The following is a 15,492-nucleotide window of genomic DNA, read 5'->3' as shown; positions in this document are numbered from 1 at the left end:
AGATGCTAAAAGTAACTGGTGTTGGTCTGTCTATCCGTACGTGACATCATGGCTGTAGTCCAGTGTGCAACCATGCTTTGGCTTTTGCAAAGATGAAGCTGTTTGTAAAAAGTCGCTTGTCAGATCTGTAAAATATGGTAAGTCCCGTCTGAAAGAAATACATCCCAATTCAGGCATGTTTCACCTTTATTAAGATGAAAGTAATGGTGGGCTTTCACATTTTGTGGTGTTTTTGTCACTGTAAGAAGCAAAAAAAAACAAATGTGTGTGTTGTGCACATGACAACATACATTGCAATCATGTTTATGATATAATAATCTCCACTCTTTTTTCCCCCCCAGCCACTTAATTTCAAGGGTTTGTGACCAATAGCTGATAAACACATGCACAGCCCATCAGCTCAGCACAGACCTTCTCATGTGATGCAGTCGGTTTGAGTATTAACGTTTTGTTGCCTATCAGGCAAAAAAAAATTGTGCCCTATAAACCTTCTAGTTCTAGCAAACGTTTCACTTTTGTCATTAGAATGTTTGAAAACATAGAAAAGGGAAGGCAACAAACATTTTCTTTTCTAGAACATTTTTCGCCTATAAGGCGACAAATGTTCCTTTACTAGAATGGTCTCGAAAAGAAAATGTTCATTGCCTTATAGGTGACAAACGTGTTTTCTTTTTCTAGAACATTTTCTTCTTTAGAACATTTGTCGCCTATAAGGCGACAAATGTTCCTTTTCTAGAACGTTCTAGAACACAAAATGTTCTCTTCTTTTGTAGAACGTTCTAGAAAGGCAATGAACATTTTCTTTTCTAGAACATTTGTCGCCTATAAGGCGACAAATGTTCCTTTTCTAGAACGTTCTAGAAAAGGAACATTTGTCGCCTTATAGGCGACAAATGTTCTAGAAAAGAGAACATTTTGTGTTCTAGAAAAGGAAATGTTTTCTTTTTCTAGAACATTTTCTTTTCTAGAACATTTGTCACCTATAAGGCGACAAATGTTCTAGAAAAGAAAATGTTGTCTTCTTTTCTAGAACATTTGTCGCCTTATAGGCGACAAATGTTCCTTTTCTAGAACGTTCTAGAAAAGAAACATTTGTCGCCTTATAGGCGACAAATGTTCTAGAAAAGAAAATGTTCATTGCCTTTCTAGAACGTTCTAGAAAAGGAACGTTTGTCGCCTTATAGGCTAGATGTTCTAGATGTTCTAGAAAAGCAGAATGAAAAGCAATGTTCTCTTCTTTAAGAAAATGTTCTCTTCTTTTCTAGAACGTTTGTCGCCTATAAGGCGACAAATGTTCCTTTTCTAGAACGTTCTAGAAAGACAATGAAAATTTTATTTTCTAGAACGTTCTAGAAAAGGAACATTTGTCGCCTTATAGGCGACAAACGTTCTAGAAAAGAAGAGAACATTTTCTTTTCTAGAACATTTGTCACCTATCAGGACAATAGGTTCTTTCTTTCTAGAAAAGAAAATGTTGTCTTCTTTTCTAGAACGTTTGTCGCCTATAAGGCGACAAATGTTCCTTTTCTAGAACATTTGTCGCCTATAAGGCGACAAATGTTCCTTTTCTAGAACGTTTTCTAGAACGTTCTAGAAAAGGAACATTTGTCGCCTTATAGGCGACAAATGTTCTAGAAAAGAGAACATTTTGTGTTCTAGAAAAGGAAATGTTTTCTTTTTCTAGAACATTTTCTTTTCTAGAACATTTGTCACCTATAAGGCGACAAATGTTCTAGAAAAGAAAATGTTGTCTTCTTTTCTAGAACATTTGTCGCCTTATAGGCGACAAATGTTCCTTTTCTAGAACGTTCTAGAAAAGAAAATGTTCATTGCCTTTCTAGAACGTTCTAGAAAAGGAACATTTGTCGCCTTATAGGCGACAAATGTTCTAGAAAAGAAAATGTTGTCTTCTTTTCTAGAACATTTGTCGCCTTATAGGCGACAAATGTTCTAGAAAAGAAAATGTTCATTGCCTTGTGCTCTAAAATGTTCTAGAAAAAGAAAACATTTCCTTTGTCGCCTATAAGGCAATGAACATTTTCTTTTCTAGAACAGAACGCCTTATAGGCGACAAATGTTCCTTTCCCAAATCCTCCCTATAAGGCGTTCTGTTCTAGAAAAGAAAATGTTCATTGCCTTATAGGCGACAAAGGAAATGTTTTCTTTTTCTAGAACATTTTAGAGCACAAGGCAATGAACATTTTCTTTTCTAGAACATTTGTCACCTATAAGGCGACAAATGTTCTAGAAAAGAAAATGTTGTCTTCTTTTCTAGAACATTTGTCGCCTTATAGGCGACAAATGTTTTTTTTCTAGAACGTTCTAGAAAAGGAACATTTGTCGCCTTAAAAGCGACAAACGTTCTAGAAAAGAAGAGAACATTTTCTTTTCTAGAACATTTGTCACCTATCAGGACAATAGGTTCTTTCTTTCTAGAAAAGAAAATGTTGTCTTCTTTTCTAGAACATTTGTCGCCTTATAGGCGACAAATGTTCTAGAAAAGAGAACATTTTGTGTTCTAGAAAAGGAAATGTTTTCTTTTTCTAGAACATTTTCTTTTCTAGAACATTTGTCACCTATAAGGCGACAAATGTTCTAGAAAAGAAAATGTTGTCTTCTTTTCTAGAACATTTGTCGCCTTATAGGCGACAAATGTTCCTTTTCTAGAACGTTCTAGAAAAGAAAATGTTCATTGCCTTTCTAGAACGTTCTAGAAAAGGAACATTTGTCGCCTTATAAGCGACAAATGTTCTAGAAAAGCAGACAACATTTTCTTTTCTAGAAAGAAAGAACCTATTGTCCTGATAGGTGACAAATGTTCTAGAAAAGAAAATGTTGTCTTCTTTTCTAGAGGTTTTTTTCTAGAACGTTCTAGAAAAGAAAATGTTCATTGCCTTTCTAGAACGTTCTAGAAAAGGAACATTTGTCGCCTTATAGGCGACAAACGTTCTAGAAAAGAAGAGAACATTTTCTTTTCTAGAAAGAAAGAACCTATTGTCCTTATAGGTGACAAATGTTCTAGAAAAGAAAATGTTCTCTTCTTTTCTAGAACGTTTGTCGCCTACAAGGCGACAAATGTTCCTTTTCTAGAACGTTCTAGAAAAGGAACATTTGTCGCCTATAAGGCGACAAATGTTCTAGAAAAGAAGACATTTTCTTTTCTGTTGTTTTCTTTTCTTTAGAAAAGAAAATGTTCATTGCCAAATGTTCTAAAATGTTCTAGAAAAAGAAAACATTTCCTTTGTCGCCTATAAGGCGACAAATGTTCTAGAAAAGAAAATGTTGTCTTCTTTTCTAGAACGTTTGTCGCCTATAAGGCGACAAATGTTCCTTTTCTAGAACGTTCTAGAAAGGCAATGAACATTTTCATTTTTCATTTTCTTCTTTTCTAGAACATTTGTCGCCTATAAGGCGACAAATGTTCCTTTTCTAGAACGTTCTAGAACACAAAATGTTCTCTTCTTTTCTAGAACTTTCTAGAAAGGCAATGAACATTTTCTTTTTTTTAAGAAACTAACTCACTATCTTTTCATTACCCGGAGTTCCAAGTCCAACCTGCATCCCTTGAAGCCATCAGACAACCTAACAAGATAGCAAACAGTTCCCATCTTGCACCAGTGGCCTGTTGGTGGCAGACAGAGCGAGCTGGGCGGCGGCCTGCAGCCAGGTGCTTCCGATCAGACGGCCAGTATGAATGCGTGTAACCTTAATTTATTGTTCTGTGTTTATTTGTTTGGAAGCACCTGGCTGCAGGCCGCCACCCAGCTCCCTCTGTCCGTCTGAGCAGCTGCTGCAGCACCAAAAGGAACACAAATTTTCAGCTTGGGGGAAACATCAAACAGGCCACTGGTGCAAGATGGGAATTGTTTGGCTGATGACTCTGTGGGAGGAAAGGGCCAGCTTACCTTGGGTTTCCGTTTCTAACGCTATGCCGCTTGGACTTGGATCCCTGGATAAGGTAAAGGTGACTAATGATTATGAAAGGTCCAAAGATGCTAAGGATTACAAAGCATGACCATTTCATTTAAAATATCCACCCTAATTGAGACAATAAAAATATGAAAAGGAAACAAGTTGTTCCTGTGCTTTCTTTGTGTTTTACCAGGCCCAGTTTAACTTTGAACAGAGGCTGAACAAGTAAGGATGGCTTTCATTTTCAGGAAAAGTAGATCAAGTTCAACCAGAGCTTGACCTGCTATTGCAGATGCTACAGACAGCTCCATCTTTGCTAAAACCAAAGTGCTGCCACACACTGCGTGTTTTTGCCTAAAATCGATGTAGTTGATTGGTTACATTTGAAAACCATGGGAGATCCATATGTTGTCCGGGAGCGTGATGGAGTGGATGAATCGTTACACCGCTAATTTTGATGTGACAAAACCAAGGCAGAAGTAGCAGGTAAACCTGCCGTTGAAATGCCAGTTGTACTTCCTGTCAATTCGACCTCAAGTGTCGGTTGCGTTTACATCTATGTGTAATTAAGTTATGCCCGACTCCTGTCAGAAACACAACAGCGATCGAGCACATTTCACCTACATCGTCCGGTATCCAGGTTTTCGCTTGACAGTCACACTGAATGGTATCAGTCACTGTGGATCGCGACACATAGAAAATCTTTCTCACAACAAAACGCTACGCCTGTTTTGGTCTGGTTCTACGACTACAAATTTAGGGTAATTCAAATGCTGAATTCACAGAAAATCTGGGAACAAAAGTATCTTTGACAACTTCAATGACACAGGGATGCTATCATTTATTGTGCTAAGCTAACTAGCTGTCAGCAGGTCTCAGCTCAGAGGACAGAAGGGGATCTATGCTCTGGGCATGGCGTGTTCCAGACTGGGGGCTTTGAGGGCTTCTACCTCAGCGTGTAGAGAATTTTCCCATTGTTCCAAATCCGGAGCAGCTGATTGGGCGTCGTTATCCAGTGGGAATCGGCATTCTTGGAATTCCTGAAGATGGTGTCGGGCAGCCAGATCAAGCCGACCATGTTGCTAATTGAGAGCCGGAGAAAGACAGGAGGGTGAAATTCTGTGTTAAAGAAACGCAGGAAGCGGCTCCACTCCTCAATTAGAGGATCATAAAATACACAGACGCTATAGGGAAGACGAAGCACGCCAATCGATTGGTTCCGTTAATTAGAGGTCTCCTCCAAAGAGAAGACTATTGTTCTCAAATGAGATCTGCCGCCGCAGAACAAATATAAACTGCTCGTCAATATGAAGACATGCTGCTGCTGGTACCTGTTGAGGGTTAGGATCCGCATGCTGCTGCTGTTGTAGCGCAGGCGTGTGTCCACCCAGGTTTGGGCGAAGATGATATCGATCTGGTATTCCTGGGGAGAGAGAGGGGGGTCAATATGCTGATCTGAGGAGGCTTTTAAAAATAGCGCAGAGGCCCAGGAGGCGCATCTGTGCTCCGCAGCACGGTCTCTAGGAACCAATAATGTGTTTTTTTAGCACAAATGTGCCCCCCCCCCAAAAAAGAAACCACCTGAAATACTCGATGTGCATTTGATGTGATTATACTCTCCCAGATTGCTGACTTCAGCAGTGACCTTTCATCTTAAGAATACTGAATCTGAATTTATTTACTCAGCCAGGTGAAATGTTGCGTTGTTGTGTGTCACACACAGAAAGCTGTTTTTCTCTTGCCGTGTTGGGGATTGCAGGCATGTCACACAGCGCAAATCCTGATTGACTCGTTAACGAGCGTCAAGCCTCTACAAGGCAACTCGTCACAAGAACCCAGCCAAACAGCTGGCAGAGGGTGTGAGCCCTCCCTCTTGGGGGCCGCAGCTCTCTGCTGCATCACTGAGACAGTGAAGCCACTATTGTTGCCGCAGTTCCAGTTCCTCTTCGAGGAGGAGAATGGCTGCTGGACACCCATCCTAGCAGGAGGGGGGGGGGGGGGGGCACCGACACCGACAATCATCCTTCATCAAATCATTTGTCACAACCCACCTCGGAGCTGAACGTGTTAAAAATAAAGACATAGAAGTAAACTAGCAGCTCGTGGAAGAAGGGATTAATGTTGTGTTCTTACTCCCAGGTCTAATCGCTCAGCCAGGATCCTGAACGGACCGCTGGGACCTGCCCCGGGCGTGATGTTGCAGGACCCGTACAACCAGCATTCTCAGAAGAGTCACAACTACAGTCAATCTACCAATAAACATTCTGGACTCATCCTCTTGCTTCTGACTGTCTGTTCCATCTGTAACGTGCAACTCCAGACGGACGCCAGCTACAACGTAAACCGGGTGGACTGATACTAAAGTGATAAGGTCACTCGTAAGCTTTCTTTGCGATTCCTCCCGTTTTCACTCTTATACTTCTACATGTGACAAACCCGCTCGCCCCCCGCTCCCCACCTGACCTTTCCCGGAACCGGACGGATGAGACGTGACCTTCCTCAAACATCTTGTCACAGAGAACCCCGGTCTTCTCGCGTGACCTTTGCGGGACAATCGCAAAGAGACGCGCTGGAAGTGATGCGGCCTTAATTCAGACAGCTACATCAAAGCCAACGCCGCTACATGCTACGTCTGCCTCGCGTGAGCTCGCCTAGTGATCCCCAAATGGGATTTTCTGCTTCCTGGAGTCCTTTTGGGGACGGCGCCTACAAGACAAGGCACTGAGGCAGGTCCATTATTCATGGCTGTTATGCAAAACAGTGGAGCCCGGTGTTTGGCCGTATCTGACAGAAATTAACTACTGAGGCTCATGCTGATCCGTTTTAAAGTCAGGAGGCGTTCAGGGACTCCGTTACTCACGGCCGTTGACCAAAAACAATGAGATAATCAAAGGTGTGTATTGTCTGCTGGCAAATCCCACAAAACCAGAAGCGAGTTCATTATTTAGAGCATTAATTTTGTATTTGGGGTTTTAAATTATTTAGAACCTGATAAACTAGCGTCTCTGCTGTCACCATTTTATTTATTTTTTAGACGTAGGCGAAGCGCTAAAGGAATCCCTCACATGGTCAAAAATTAATTATTTCCCCTGAGAAGGGAATTCACTGCACGGGAAAGGCTGTAGGTGACAAATTTGCATGTACAGAATGAATAAATGGTATGTCTGCACATACAAGGACTCATTTGTGGAGCCGTGACTCAACTGGAGAGGTTCCATTCACTTGTTCGGCCCAATTAGTCCACAGGGAATGGTGGACGTAGCGCCAGCTAGCATGTGTGTCAGCTAGCTCAGCAGCTACGGCTCCATTCCTCAAACAGGCTCAGTCTTAAAACATTAACCTTTACTTTTACCAACTTAAAAGGGCGAAAATCTCATTTTCCTTCACGTGTTAGGGATTGTTAGCATTCAGGTGATAATGACTTCAAGTGGTGAGAGTGAAACCACACAATTAAGCGGAGTAAAGAATAAATAAGCACTCATAAACGTCAAATAGTTGCTAGCTAGAAAGCGTGTTAGCGGTTCGCTCAGAAGTTAACCTCTCAAACAAGTTGAATTTTTCTTCAGTGTCAAAGTTCGGGGCTGTTGCTCCGCGCTCATTTGAGTCACTCGCTCTAAAATCTCGCCTTCTTTCGTCACAAGTTGGCGACTAATGCAGGAGCCTTTTGGCCCCCTTGAAAAGAACAGGCGACAGCATAAGCTGGTGGCTTGCATGTTAGCCGTTAGCTCCGACGCTACAGGTCCTTCTCAGACGGGTTTGAATATCTGTACTTTTGGACCGTTGCTGAGTTTGACCAGGGTTTATCTGGCGCGTGCGTGGTTTTCTCTCAGCCTGCGTGCAAATACACGCGCTGGTATGTAGAAAACAATGAGTTCAGCCCTCTTTAGAAATGCAAATACCAAACACAATCTGATAATATAAAAGCCATTATGAAAGCCAAAGGATGTTGACAGCCAAGCATGTCTGACTGAAATTAATTAGCTTGACTTGAACAGCCTCGGAACAAATAGCTGCCTCCTTATCCAGCCGTCTTGTCTCTTTTACAGGGAGAGAGAGCGCAATCCTTCCCAATTACAGGCGTCGCTCAGCCACATTTCCCACATTCGCCATGTACCAAAACATGTTTCCCAAGAGGGCTGCTGATATGCAATCTTTACAACATTGTGCTAAGCGGGAGCTTGATTGACATCTTACTGAGCCGGAAATGTTGATGTCGGCTGAGAGTTTGAGGGAGCAAACCGTCATTTAGAAAATGGGGGGAGGGGAACACCACTAAACTCCCACACGGGCAAAGTAAGAGCCGCAGCATCAAAGCGGTCATCAAAAGGAGTCAATCATCGTTGACTGCTGATGCAAGTACAACATGTTCAGAGCTAGCGCCCCCCCATGCCTGTGACCCTTAAACCAAACACTGGCTGGTCACCGGGTGGCTGCCCAGCGCTGCTTTTCACCTCCTCAAAAAGGCTGCTAAAAAAACACTGATTCGACTCTGACCGAGTCAACTCAACTCCAAAATCACCTCTTTCCCTTCATCGTCGAGGGCTTTGCGGTGGAGGTAATCTCTGAAATTACTAACGAATGTATTTATTGAGGCAAAACTGATGCCGCATCGTCAGTATAAATATTTATAAGTGAAGTATTTATATCTCCCAGACTTCTTCGTGGTGTCTGAACTACAGTTTCAATCCCCCAGGAAGGAGAGGAAAGATAAACATGACGAGCACCCGTCCACTTCTGGTGATACGCCATCATTATGATGTGTCCGACCCCCAGAATGCACTGCTGCAGCCGTGCCCCGCAGGCACCCCGACGGAGACGCTGCTCGCGTGTGACAGGCAGAAATAAACACAAGTACAGCTCAGGGGGGACGATGAACTTCTGTCACATGTGTAAGAAACAAAACCCTACCTGCAGATATGAGTGGCATTTTAAAGCCTGTGTGTGTGATGTCATTAACATGGCTCCTTCATTCCTAAAAATGTAGCAAAAAAAGCTTTGAAGCTTCGTAGCTTTGAATGCAACACCAGAGGAGAGCTTGCAGGAACGAGCGCTGGGCTTCGGCCCGATGTACAGTCAGCACCTGCAGTCCTTCGTCCGGCTCCAAAACACGGCTGAGCGACAGGAGAGAGGTGAGGCTGCTGGGACGGAGAATCCCCCCCCACACACACACACACACAGAACAAGAGGAAGTTCTGGATGAAAGAAGGTCAACCACAGACACGAGTCTGAACCAGCCTCCACTGAACACATCAGAGGTTTCCCGCTCTCTCGTTCGCTCCGTGACATCACGACAACGTCGTATTTCTCATCCCTACAATGACGCGTGTCGCCTGCTCGTCAGATGTTGATTGGGAGAGCAAAACGTGGTCAGAAAAATCTGGTCCTCTCAGGGCCCTCAAGGACGCTGAATTAAGCTGAAACGACGGCAGGGGCCAGGCTGTCAAACCGCCGCACCTTCAACAAACGGGCGGGCGGGCGACGCACGTAACCTTCCACAGACCCCACGGAGAGATGGGGCAGTAGATGCAGGTGAAGAGTTCTCCTGGGGGCGGCGCGCCCCCCTTCTGACACAAAACCTTGCGGGGACAAAGGGGAAATAGCAAACCGGCAGCTCTCAGTGGGTGAATGTCGCCAGCTGGAATCCTCCCTGACGCTTTGGAGTACAAATACTGAAACTCGGTCTGCACCGCTACTTCATGCGTCTGCTGCCGCACGTGCTCTCCCTCAAACCACCAGGCGTCGGGCTCCTGCGGCGCCTCCCTGGTGGGGACGAGTCCATCAAACCCAAACTGTTCATAAATTCATTTCCGGCCTAATAAAAGAGTTTGGTTTCAAATTCCAAATATCTGAACGCACTGATTTTCCTGTGGAGAAGAGAGAGGAGGAGGGGCGAATAAGGGCGGCGGGGGGGGGGGGGGGTCCTCTTCTACCGGCTGCATGACTTCTATTCATCACTAAAATCTCCAGACCACAACAACACCCAGAGTCAAAACTGCAGCCTGAACCAGATGACGGGTCACATGACCTCCAGGGACGCTTCGACACATCCTTCATGAGGAGTGCAAATCCACCTCCAGCTGAAAGGGAGTCGCGTGTTTCTGCTGGATTCTTGATGATGTTAGAGAACTGATGGAGAATCCAAGCTGCAGCGCCGAGGCTCGCAAAAACTCTCAATTTAATTGTCTATGTTACAAACATTCACGGATCAAAGCAGGTGAGGAGGTTAGGCTCCGCCCCTCTGATGGGAGGAAGCGGCTGGTGTGTGTTCTCTCAAAACTACGTAGAATCATCAAGTTAGATGGCCATCGGTCGACAGCAGACATCTTAGTGGGAACTTGTACAACAAATGTAACTTCATCTGGAGCAGGCGAGGGAGACGGCGTCTTGGTCGTTCCGGTACGTCGCAACATGCTGGAGAAGTTTCCGTCCTTGCGCCGTCAATGCAAAACCGCTGTCGGCACTCAACACGCCGGTTAATTAGAGTGGCATCTGTCTGTGTCGCCCTGCTCACGTGACCCGCTGACTAATAGACGCCAGGGGGACTGATGGACGAGCGCCGTCCCAGTGACAATCCATCCTCTTCATCTCCCACTCACCCGCCCTCGCCTGGGCTTTTTTCTTTTAATTATGGAATGATAAATGTGTCCATTGTCGATACGTCGGGGACCGGAGAGACGGTTGATTTGGTTAGACCTCCTTTGCAAAGGACAACCTTGATCTCAGGATTTGTGGGGACAATAAACCACTTTTTGTCTTCATCAGCGGAACCTCCGGCTGCAGGATGAAGGCAGGACAACAAAAATGGACGTCAATAAACCGAATGGAGGCAGGGAGAGGAAAAGGCCGAAGTCATTCGCAGAACTTGTGCTTGAGTCCGTTCATCAGGTCAAAGGGAAGCTGCCCCACTGTGTGTGTGTGTGTGTAAACAGGCTATCAATCACACACACTCACACACACCGTTGACCGTCAGCTGCTGTGAAACATTGCATCTGTCAGACGTTTTCTTTTAGCTCAGGATGACACGTCCCCTAACATTACCCTACAAACACATTTGCTGGACGGATGTTGACGGCCGTCGGTCCCTCGTCGCTCGCCGAGCCCCGTGAGTCCGACCCAGAACAAAGACACAGGCGGTTTCTGACTTGAGCCACAATTCACCAACAAGTTCAAATTCAACGAGCGACATGAAAACAGCTTTTAGCATCTCGGTCGGCGACGTTCACAAACCTCATACGTTTACACGCTCCAGGAAATTGGCGTGTCGGTTCTTTGGTCGGCTTGTCGATGGAAGGATGTTTGTGACTTGAATGTCCTCGTAGCCGCTGGGACTCTCAGTCTACCATCGGTCTTTTGGACCGGCGAAGGATTATCGTCTCTCATATTACGCCGAAAACCCTTTGAACGCGATCGCGATATCCTGTTCAACGCTTTTGTGCTGCCTGACAAAGTTTATAGATTTTATTCTCCATGAAAGCCGGTTTTCAGCTCCATGATTGTTACGTTTATGATTTGAAAAAGTAAAGAATAACCAGGAATAACAAACAGGAAAACTACAACTCCGTCGCTGACTTGAACTTCTTTTGATAGAGGATTAATTATTGAATTGGAAAAGAAGTTTTTTGTATGACGGTGGTAAAGTTTAGGGTCATGAACGCTTGTGTGCACAGGCTGGAGTTGTGATTTGTGGATTATTGTTACTTTATGAATAGATTCAGGAATAAAACCACTTCAGCTTCTTCAGACTCGTGATTTCAATACGTTGAGCAACAATGAATGTGTTATGCTGTATATAAATAACCAATTTCATGTCTACTAATGCCCCAATACTACTACGACTACTGCACAGTAACATTTGCTATGAAGATGTTCAAAATGAAAAAGTACATGCCGTTTGGAGAAAATAGTGGAAAATAATAAATGGAGATCTCCCATCTTCTCTGGATGATCAAAGACAGATCCTGAAGACCAACGACTGTTGATGAATGGGAGGAAGAGGAAGAATTTTACACTCAAAAGAATATTCAGTTCTTATGAAGCAGCAACAACAAAAACAGACCGAAAATCCCCACCAGCACAATCAGAAACTAACCGTCGCTGAACGCTGATGAAACGCAACGTGATGTATGAAAACAAGAGGACGGAGCGCGCACACACACACACACGATATTCCATCCTCAGTGACAGTCCACTTCACCCTTAACCAGACAGAGTGTGTGACAGATCTGGTTCCTGACCCTGCCTTCCCTCCACCGGCCAGCAGGAGGTGCCTTCACAGAGTTCAGACTCTAAGCTCCTCCCCCTTCTATATGTCAGCACTTCCTACTGGAGGGAGCAGGATGGGAGTCATCAGCTGCCCTCACGTCTCTGGATAATGACTCTGCTGCTCCTACAACGGCGCCGTGCTGCCATTTTCAAACACTGATGTTACTACAACAAAGACGAAGCGGCTAGCAGTAGCTGTTAGCTAGCAGTAGCTGTTGGCTAGCAAATATAGAAATATCCTGACTGCACTGGTACCAGATCAGGACTCAGGTATCGGGAGGAAAAAGGGTCTCTGAACTTCTCTGCTGCTACCAGGAAACCAAAATGACCAGAATCAGAGCGAGGGGACCGTGTGGTTCTGAGCGTCAGAGCCACTGGATTGAACAGAACCAGCTAACGATGTGGTCTCCCTCTACCGGGAGCCTGGTCATGGTTTCCTGAGGGACTGTAGGAGGTTTTACATCCTCCCCGCTTTGATCCGCTGCAGCAGGACCGAGCGAATACATGAAGCTCTGACGCTCCGGCTGGAGCCGTTCCGCTGAACTCCCGTGCAGAGACGGATGAAGTACATCTCTGCCGTGATGTAACAAAGCCGAGGTGCGACGCAGCTGTCAGACGGCGGGGACAGGAGGCCGACACTTCGTTGCTGGTGAAAATGATCTGCTCCGACACTCTGCTGATGCTGAGAGGGAGCAGCTCCTCTGCAGCTCCAGACCGGGTGACACATGTGCCCCCCCCAAAAAAACACAGTGTCTCAGACTCCTACAACATGTCACACTGTCCCTGCGTCACAGGAAGTTTATTTCTGAGAGGGGAACGTTCTGCGGTTTGGCTTAAAGTAGTCCTGGGCCGCAGCAGTCAGGACAAACCTCCAAAGAGCCTCCCATCCGCCCACTTTCTCGACTGCTTCCGTGAAGGATCCTGGGGGTGGACACGACTTCTTTTTTCTGAATGTCCTAACTCGTTGCCAGCAAATGCAATGACCACCAAACCAAAGCAGGTGCAGCGAGGAAAATCTGAGTCTGAAACCGACTCCACAACTATCAACACCGAGGTCACGGTATTAGCATTGCTCATGCTAACGGAACACTTGAGGGGGATTTTTATGCTCTGCAACTAATTACTGCAGCTGCACGGTGACTTAATTGATTAATCCGAGCGCTAAAATGTAATCTCATGATGAATTAAATTGTTTATTCAAGTGTTTCAAGCGTGCGGAAACTTTTTAACGTTCTATTTTCCAACTTCTCCGGTGAAGTTTGTTGAACATTTTGGGCTGTGACAGTCTGAATAATCACCGGGTTAAACCCAACCGTGACCAACGTAACTGGTTTGGACACTTGCTGGAATAAAACGGAGCAATTTTGGACAATTTTTTCATAGTTTTCTAACATTACAACATACGAAAATCATCGAGGACTTACTTGATGGCGTTCCCAATAACTGAGACTTGACGGGGCGCAATTAATGGAAGGAGAGAGAACTCTGTCGATCGCTTCATCCATCAGAGGAGGCAGCTCATTTGACTGTGCTGGAGCAATGACACCTCTTACCACCAGGGGGAGATATTCAACTAGCAGGAGGAAGCGAGCTCCCCGCCAGCTACCGCTAACATGGCGAGGTCACGGTGAAGTTTGGCGTGAGAACGTTTGGTACGGCACTGTAGTACTGCAACGAGGCCAGCAATGTATGTGTTAGCCGCTGTGGAGGAGGGGGCGCTAACCATGCGCTACCAACACCTGCCGCTACAATAACCAGTGAATCAGTAAGAGGTGGTCGATTGTCTGGAGGGTCACGGGGGAAACGTCTTGAGATGCCCTTCACTGGCACCTCTGAAGGACTCAACACTACTTTTATACACTTGAGCACAACTGGACCGAGTCCAAGAGCGTGGGAGAAGCAACCAGGATTAAAAAGCACCTGAGCGATGCCTCAACACCTCTGCTTCACATACACAGGATAAATATCTGACGACCAGAAACGCTCGGGTCACAGACTGCACCGCTTGTTTGTGCATCCAGGAATGTTTGGCTTTGCCCCCCCCCCCCCCCCCCGGAACTAGCAACTTCTAAGAATCAATAAGCAAACCAACACCAACCAGTGTCTGAACACACACACACACACACACACACACACGCGCGCACACGTTGAGAAGAGTTGCTACCAGATGGGGAAGTAGCAGCCGTGTGTCCCTGATTGTGGAATATGACAGTGTTTTCATTTTGATATCAGGGATCGTGGGAGGAGGTCAGTCAGCTTCAGTACGTCAGGCTTTGCCTCAACTGCCACCACACCCGCTGCTCTCCTGGCTCCCGTCCTCGCGGGGCTCCAGATATCGCCGCCTATTTCACACTCCGAGCAGGTGGTCCAAGTCATTTCTACACTCCGTGCGTACACGCCGGCACATACAATAGCCGCCACCCGTCACTCTGAGACAGAGACGCCGTGATGTTGCTATCAGAGAGTGTCCATCTTTGTCGCTTAATTTGCTGGCAGTGTTATCTGACGCCGCCGGCAGCCGTGGCTTTGAGAGCTCCGCGCTTGCTCCTGACTTTAAATGTGGCGAGTGCTGTTTAATCAATCGAGCGTTCGTCACAGCGTGTCTGTAATGACCATCAGCCCGGGAGCAGAGCCATTAGAAGTTCCTGGAGTTTGGTCACTGACCATTGGAGACACTCGTGTGTGTGTGTCATCAGTATAGATCACGCGTCTGCACCCAGGGGAATTGACCTGGTTTTTCATGTGGAAGCCACACACACACTCTCAGGAAGTTCAGAGAGAGCACTAAATTGAGGTCTCAAGACGGACGATGAAGCAAGAGGACGAGTGCGAGCCCCAGTGTGTTCAGCCGAGTGTGAACAGGGAGCTTTTAAAAAAGAAACGCTGGAGAAATTCGTTGTTTTTTCACTCCGACATTGTGACATTTGCAGAGAAACGGCTACAAGCAGAGGAAGAAGACATGCCGAGGCATGCAGAGAGGGAGAGGGAGACAGATAAAAGAGTGGGACTGATTCCAGAGCAGCCGACCCCAGGGGTGGCCGAGGATCCGCGTCCCACTGACCAGCGTCCATCAGTCCTGACAGCGTGAAGCCAATCAGCACCACGAGAGAGGAAAACCACTGGCATGTCACGGCGGGACGCTCCGCTGAAACAAAGTTTGGGCTCCCAGGAGTCGCGGCCGGCCCTGCCCCACTGACCCACTCCGGGCTGCTGGATTACGCCTCATTCTGAGTGTGTACTGAAGTACCGTCTTTTGTTATTGCAGTACTTGACGAGGTGAAGTGATCAGCGCGGTGTGCGCAGTTATAAATAGAAACA

At 45.9% G+C, this 15,492-nt stretch overlaps 2 protein-coding genes across 8 annotated transcripts in view; one reads left to right on the top strand and one right to left on the bottom strand.

The window, feature by feature from the left end:
- The window catches only part of cfap221 (cilia and flagella associated protein 221), a 100,873-nt gene extending 94,669 nt beyond the window's left edge, over nt 1-6,204 (top strand). For 6 of the 7 annotated variants that reach the window (XM_086198502.1, XM_086198511.1, XM_086198519.1 and 3 more), the window contains one exon: nt 6,052-6,204. In XM_086198502.1, coding sequence (XP_086054628.1) covers nt 6,052-6,077 — 26 coding nt within the window. In that variant the 3' untranslated portion in view covers nt 6,078-6,204. The remainder of the gene's footprint in view (nt 1-6,051) is intronic. The other variant, XM_086198553.1, reaches the window with a different exon arrangement.
- LOC147272633 (gamma-aminobutyric acid receptor subunit gamma-3-like) overlaps nt 1-15,492 on the bottom strand; it is a 74,979-nt gene that overhangs the window by 28,038 nt on the left and 31,449 nt on the right. Inside the window, exons 5-6 of the mRNA XM_086198650.1 lie at nt 5,244-5,335; nt 4,863-4,994 (exon numbers count right to left, since the gene is read on the bottom strand). Coding sequence (XP_086054776.1) covers nt 4,863-4,994; nt 5,244-5,335 — 224 coding nt within the window. The remainder of the gene's footprint in view (nt 1-4,862; nt 4,995-5,243; nt 5,336-15,492) is intronic.

Source organism: Aulostomus chinensis, chromosome 1, assembly GCF_037954235.1.
Source record: "Aulostomus chinensis isolate RoL2024-O1b breed Wild chromosome 1, RoL_Achi_v1.0, whole genome shotgun sequence".
In the NCBI taxonomy this organism is placed as follows: Eukaryota; Metazoa; Chordata; class Actinopteri; order Syngnathiformes; family Aulostomidae; genus Aulostomus; species Aulostomus chinensis.
The sequence above is the reverse complement of the archived record's forward strand: the minus strand, read 5'-3'. Positions and strand labels throughout refer to the sequence as shown.